The sequence below is a fragment of the Drosophila teissieri genome, chromosome 3R (assembly GCF_016746235.2).
Source record: "Drosophila teissieri strain GT53w chromosome 3R, Prin_Dtei_1.1, whole genome shotgun sequence".
NCBI lineage: Eukaryota > Metazoa > Arthropoda > Insecta > Diptera > Drosophilidae > Drosophila > Drosophila teissieri.
The window spans coordinates 15768213-15775310 of NC_053032.1; the positions used below are offsets into that span (position 1 = coordinate 15768213).

General features: G+C 42.6%; 1 protein-coding gene across 1 annotated transcript; it reads left to right on the forward strand.

Moving 5' to 3' along the window:
• The first annotated feature begins 1003 nt into the window (after positions 1 to 1003).
• Positions 1004 to 2050, forward strand: LOC122621416 (tetratricopeptide repeat protein 12). The gene is made up of 4 exons (XM_043799268.1): positions 1004 to 1182; positions 1243 to 1482; positions 1537 to 1659; positions 1714 to 2050. Exons 1-4 carry the CDS (start codon positions 1091 to 1093, stop codon positions 1934 to 1936), a joined length of 678 nt encoding a protein of 225 aa, XP_043655203.1. The 5' UTR covers positions 1004 to 1090; the 3' UTR covers positions 1937 to 2050.
• The last annotated feature ends 5048 nt before the right edge of the window (positions 2051 to 7098 follow it).

A 7098-nucleotide genomic window follows, 5' to 3' on the forward strand; every position in this document is an offset into this window, starting at 1 on the left:
ATTCAGCAGGACGTGCGCCACATCTATTCAAAAATTGAAAATAATATGCGTCAAAGTGGTGTGCTCATAAAAAATGATAAAACTTAAATACTGCTTTAAAAGTGTAATATTTAGTTCGACGCAGAAAGTTTTGTTTAGAGAATTCAATATAATTTGCCTTCGATAATTTATAACTTGAAAAATAGGTTCATTTTTTATTTTGTTAGCTATGCTGTGATGTTGAGGCTACGTTCTTTTATGTTCTTCATTTTTATAAATGGACACAAACGATTGCAATGTGCAGCAAAATAATGTAGTTTTAATGAGTTTTTATCCATAAATTGGCAGAGCTCCCACAGGCAATGACATATGAGAGATTTCACGTGATTATAGTCATTTTGATTAACCTAGATGTGACACAGAAAATAAAAGAAAAATAAAAAATTGAGATAAATCTAAGGGGGCACAAACTTTAGCAGCTGGGTGGCACGTGCGGACAATCCTGCCAGTTTTATCCTGGCAGCCAACTTACCCTTTTTCACAGGGACAAATAAAGTTGTGAATCACCAGCGAGAGTGAAAAAACGTCACGTGCAAGAAGTTTCTTAATTTAAAAGAAATTTTCAAACAAACTCAATTAAATAATTTCTGGCCAAAATAAATATGAAAGGGTGTGTGTGTGGATTGGCGGCAGTTTTCGGTGGGTGCATGAGGATTTTGTACAATTTTGTATGCCACACGGAATCCAGCCACTGCTGTCTGCCAAGACAATTTTAATGCCACAAAATTTTAATTGAGCTAATCCGAAAAACCACAGGCTGCTCCATGGCTAACGAGCCAGATGTCAGTTGGCTTGTCTGTCTAATTTGCCAGCATACACATGTTGCATGTTGCACGTTGCAAGCAGGGTGGGGAAGGGAAGAGAAGGAAAGGAAAGTGGAGTCAGGAGGCATTAGACTGAAGCTAATGATAATTGCTTTCTCGACAAGATTAGCCAAGTTGGCCGTTGGAAAAACATGAGTGTCTCGACTGGCAGTTGATTCACACACTGAATTTCAAATACAGATCAAACATTTAAAAGCGACTCGAAAAACCACTCAAAAAACACAAAAATGGATGCTGACGAAAGCTTTCTGACTCAACGTTCGCTGCTCATGGATGTGATGAAGCATCTGGATGACCTTCAGAATGCCAATAAAATGGAGTAAGTATTACCGGAAATTGCTCTTTTCTGACCTCCGTACTTAACTGGATTTTCCCACAGCACTGGCACCAAGGGCAAGGAGGAGAAAAAGCCGGAGGTAGACCCTTCCGAAGGGGTTACCAACACCAACTTCACGGTGATTGCCCGCGACATTCGCAAGAAATCCTCACGATTCTTTAAGAGAGTGCAAAAGATGTCGAATATCAATCAAATATCCTTCATGCGCCAAGTGGACGTGTCGCCAAAGGATCGAACCGAAGCTCGACGAGATCGCGAAATTGTTGCAGACAGTTTCCGCAGGTGAAAATATATTTTAGATATTTAAGATATATATGTATTTCCCTCCGTAAACAGATTGGGCAACGAGGAGTACCGCCGCACCAACTATGAAAAGGCCGTTTACTATTACTCAAAGGCAATTCAGTATGTGTCCCACTCGCCAGTTCTTTATTGCAACCGGGCTCTGGCTAGAATAAAGTGAGTAGCTTCGGTAGGATACCTATGAACCCACCTATAACCCACTAATCCTAGGAAAAGAGAATTCAAACTGGCGCTTTTTGACCTGGACTATGTCATCTTCAAACTCGATCCGATCCATTTGAGGGCCTGGCTCTACAGAGCAGGAGCTCTTGCGCGTTTGAACAATGAGTCGGAGTTTGAAATCGCTATCGCCAATGCCAGACTGCTTAACAGATCGCCGAAGGATCAAAAATACATCGACTATTTCCTGGAGAAATTTAAAACTGAATTTTAGAATGCACAGCAGAACTATTTGCTTCTTTCTCAGGCGTTTGTATCGCGAGTGAAATTTGGAAATCATTTTCATCTGAACTAACTTGTGCAGAGCAATAAAAGCATATCAAGCATAAACAAAGAGTTAAATAATTTAGTTTTCAAATTTCAATCAAATACGAATGTATTTCATTTAGTGTCACTTTCCATTCGCAAAGTACAGTCCACTTTTCATAAACAAAAAATTTAGCTAGACACACACACAAAAACAACTTGCTGAGTACTGCAGAAATATGGAAAATGTTTTCCTGTTTTTTGTTGTTTTTCATCCACTACACACACTGCGAACACAACTCTTTTTGTGTTAGTGGCAAATGAAATTTGCAATTTTTTGCATAAATTCAATAAAAATTCCTATTGTCATGAGAATATTTGCCAATACAATATACAGCCCCAACTTCGAGCTGGGGATAAGGGCCACTTATACGCTTCGTTGGGGGTTTTCCAGCCCCTGCGGATCCCCCGGATCCCCCCGCAAAACCTCAAAAGACTGACGCTGCGGCTGCAAATGCGGGCCATGGAAATGGGAGGGCGGAAAATAGTGGAAATTGGGGGAAAATGGGGAAAAAGTGGGCTGCATGGGCCGCCGAGTTTTGCCAAGCTTTCAATATGGCGCCAACACCATTTGCATTCCGCTTCCCCCACATCCCGTAACACCCATCCCCTGGCCAATAAGTCCTGGAGCAGAAGCAGTTGCAGTGCCAGTTGCCGGGGTCCTTGCCGTAATGAAATGCAGTTCAAATGCTTGGGGTATAAACTTTTGTCACAACAGGCAGCCGGCAGCAGCAAGGCGCAAGGACATGCAAGTGGACGGTGGGTAGTGGGTGGTGGCAGGTGGCGGGTGATGGGATGGCGGTTATAGGGCTGTAAACTAGCAAACAAACGCAACGGAAGTGCCACAAAAAGGGTTTCACTGTTTGTCAATTGTGTGCGGCCGCAGAGCTGACACCTAAACCAATTCCCGCAAAACCAGCCAAAGCCACCCCGCATCCTGCCCCATTGGCCCCGAGCAGCAGACTTGGTCAATCCCTTGGCACTACTGACACGCTAACTGACTGCGGGAGTGCACTGAGGAAAATGAATGGCAATTTATGTAGTAACAAAACCTATGTGCTCCAACATATTGGCAACGAGGTGTGCAAAGCATTTCAGGGATGAAAATAATAGCAAATAGTTTCTGATTGTAGTATATTAGTAGTATATATAGCTTACTTTGTGTTGATCCCTCTAAATTCTTCAAGTGCCAGCATCCCAGCTGACTATCTTGAGAGATGCAAAAATGTTTGCGGCGTGGTGCAGCTCTAATCAACATCAAACGCTGCCACTCCCGCTTCTGATGTCAGAGGCACTGCCTCAACTCAACTACCGCCGCCCATTTCTTGTAATCAATGCTGTAAACACTTATTTTTGTGGTTGTCACCGAGCTCCAACTGCAATTTGCGACCGAAAACAGAGGCACAGATAGAGCGGACCAGGACACGGACACCCGGAGATGGGAAAGTTTTCCAGTGGGCCATCTACGAACATTGTCTGGTTACGGGTTTTTGCCATGGGAAACTGCTGGATTTCGGATCTTGGTTGTGTGCCAGTTTTTGCGGTTACATTCGGTTCGAGGTCTGTAAGGTGACTTTAATGTCTGCTTTATATGGCCAACAGCAAATGATTATTGCAGGTGAAGTTTTTAACTCGGATTAAGCTCGAAGGCAAAACTTTCCTAATCGAAGTAGATGAAGCAAGTTTGGGATTACGGGGGGAATATTTACCATTTGCTTGGTTTTCTTGGCAAATGCATTAATTTTTAGTGTTCGTGCTTGTAATAATGTTTGTAAATCCCTTGAAGTTCACATAATTCCAAAGGTATCATTTTGTCTTAAATTCGTTTTCTTCTTTGTGCAATTATTTAAAATAAATTCCATTCTCTTGTTTTGTCACTGTTCTTTTCAAAAATTAAAGCAATACTTTGTTCTATGCATTATGAACTCCTCGTTTGAGCCGTAAAAACTTTCCTGTCTCGTGGCTGTCAGTAATTTTGATTCCCCACCGTCCTCTTCGCGACTTCAGCGAGGATCCTTACGAATCGCACTCACTAGAGCAATCTTCCCCAGACTTTTCCGCTTTCCCGATCCCTGGGGCAGGTTTTCCAGCTGGCGGCGAAGTTTTCCCCGAAGGATCGCCGCCCATAAACTCATCGGAAAAGTACAACATGACCCAGGCTGGGGTCCTTGTTTGTCCGATGGTTTTCAAGTTGCGGTTCGTGGCGGCAACTTCTTGGCCAGAAAGTAATTTGGCCTTTATCTGTATTGCGGTTTGAACAGAGGGCCAGGCCAGGCCAACAGCAACATATTTTGCCCGGTTTTGTTGTGATATTCTGTTGGTTTAGCATTTTTGTTTTTCTTGTTTGCACCACATCCGGGACTCATTTTGGTTGTCTTTGGTTTGAGGCTAAAATTGCAGTCCTTCGACCTCTTTGCTCTGCCCTCTTCCTGCCCTCTTCCGAATATCATCGCCTTTTCTTTTGGTTGGGGAAAAGTTTTCATTTAGGGGGCACCCCCTAACTCTCCACTCGCCCCATCCGCCCCCTAAGCTGTTGCTGTTGTTTTTCTTGTTTTTCTTGTTGTTTTTGCTGTCTGTGCTGACATTTGCCTGAATTGAACTTTTCGTTGCGTTGGGCCAAGTTTTTCATTAAGCGAAAAATATTCGTTGCTTTTTGTTTATTTTGCATTCATCTGACATTGACTGTCATTTGGCCTCTCCGGCTGGCAGTTCATTTAAAGTTTACGCAGCTCGCTTTTAATTAGCATTGAGATTTATCTAGTCGTCCGTCCTCCCCATTCTCTAATACATGGAGTCCCCATCTATTGACACTTTCGGCTCCTTTATTGAGGTTTATTTGCTTAGCTGATTTCGATTTTATCAACGAGTCGGCGAAGGAATTTGGAATGCAAACAGCAACGCGCCCATCGAAGGCAGTGCAATAAAAAGGAAAACGGACCGTTCCTTGAGTGCGGAAAAACATCAAAACTACGGCAAATAGAAAAACCAGAGGGGTTTCTTCAAAAAAATCCATTCAGGAATTCATTTGGTGGTGGTTAGAAAGGACTTTGGCAAACCGGTCGAGTTTGTTTTAGGGAGAAACCAGTGGAAAATCTTATAATTGAAGACTTAAAGATTACATATCTCCAATTCCCATTGCACAACTCCGACTACTGGCCCTGATCAAGAATAAATATATGCTTTATAGGGTTGGGAACACCTCCTTGTTGCTTATTATTCAACGAATTTAGTATACTCTTTTAGTCTACGAGTAACAGGTATGGAGGTAGTAAAAGCTTATGACTTAAATAAGATAGTTTCTTTTCACAGGTCAACTCAAAGTGTATCTGCAATTTGTGCCCTTCATGTCATAAGCTCTTTAATTATGTAAGAAATGGGATAGTAACATTTCCCCGATATGAACTATACTCTGTGAGAAATAGAATATTTTTCCACATTTCCACTTCCCCCCTTGGGCAAATCCACCTCCGCCGATCCCCCGACACTGCCGAACTACCTAAGGAAATATATTCACGTTGCTTTTTCATTATTCATGACAACTGGCTCCTGGCCCTCAGATGCGAGTATGTGCGAGTATGGCCCGAGGTAGCAGTAACTGAGTCTGGGCAAATAACAGCTAGAGATACGGATGCGGATGCGGATGCGGAAAAGTGGGTGGCTGTGGCAGGGGGTGGCCATAACAAATAACAAAGATGACAATAAAAAGCAGCAAAACAATTTCCCCACAGCCGCGACCCAAACAAAGGCAAGCGAAAAAAAGGAAACCGGGCGAAAGAAAAGGGAACTAATATTTTAAGAAAACTCAGCTCAACCGAAGAGGGTGAAACTTAATCGCATGTGTGGGTGGGTGTGTCGGTGCGTGGGTGTGTGAGTGGAAAAGAGGCAACAGTTTTTCCTGCTTTTTGTTCATGGCTGCTACGCAAGTGGCCGTCATCAAATTCAAGTGACATATTTAGACAGCTAAGCGACTCCCAAGGTGAAGGTGCTGCAGCCGGAAAAGCCGTTGGCAATTTCCAGAGTCTAGAGTCTAAGAGTCAAGAGTCTAGACCAAGGGTGGCTAAAAGAGACAACCCCCAAAAAAGATAGAAGCGAAGCAGACAGTCGGTGGCAGTCCAGGGGGAGATTCCTTGGACCGGGACAAGTTGCTTTTAATAATAAAATCATTGAGCATCAAAGCATAAAACTCAGTCAAGTGCAACATAAGCTTAAAGACCAAATCGTGATGGGGCGAAAAGCGAAAGGGGAGCGTCGACGAAAGGTAAGCAACCTTCGTGGATACCTCGGCGCAACCCTAACATGTGTGTTCGATTTTCCTCTATCTATGTACGAGTACATACGAACATATATTTATGTACGTACAGACGTACATATATAAATAGGTACTTCTTCTTTATTCGCTGCTCTTGAATGTGATTTAATGTTATTTTTACAGCCAAATTAGTTGGCTTTTGATGTTCGCTTAACTTTGGCTGCTTTAAGCCCTGGCCACAAGGGAAACCAGCCGGCAGTGGCATATAAAGAAATGAGACTAAGGAATAGGGGATTTATGGCCGATGGTGGGCGACTGCAGTCGAGAAGCCGATCCACAGCTGTGGTTCTTTAGTATCTTAAGTGGTTTGCGCATATATGTACATACATGTGTGTATATTAAACTGAGTTACTGTTAGTGCTGCTGCAACTGCTACTGGCATTAACTTTTATTTAGGCCACATTTTGATTGCCCCACTTTTGCTTTGAGTGATTCCGACAACTGGGCCTTCAATTCAAGTGCAATCACATCAGGCTGCTGCAGTTCGTATCTGAAAGACTTCCAACTTAATGTGGCAGATGTTTGCCAACTTAAGTGTCCGCTTGTTCCCATTAAGCAATCATTTTGATTGCCATTGTGATTGATGAACGAGTGAGTTCGTTGTCTCTGTTAAAAGACATTTGGAAATAATTGGGGCAGCTAACTGCAAACAATCCTAGCTTGGTATACCTGCAAATATAAAATAAAACTAACTTATATTTAAGTATAAATTCATTTGGGTTTTCCTGTTCTAACTAAATCATTCAAACTAATTCCCCGTT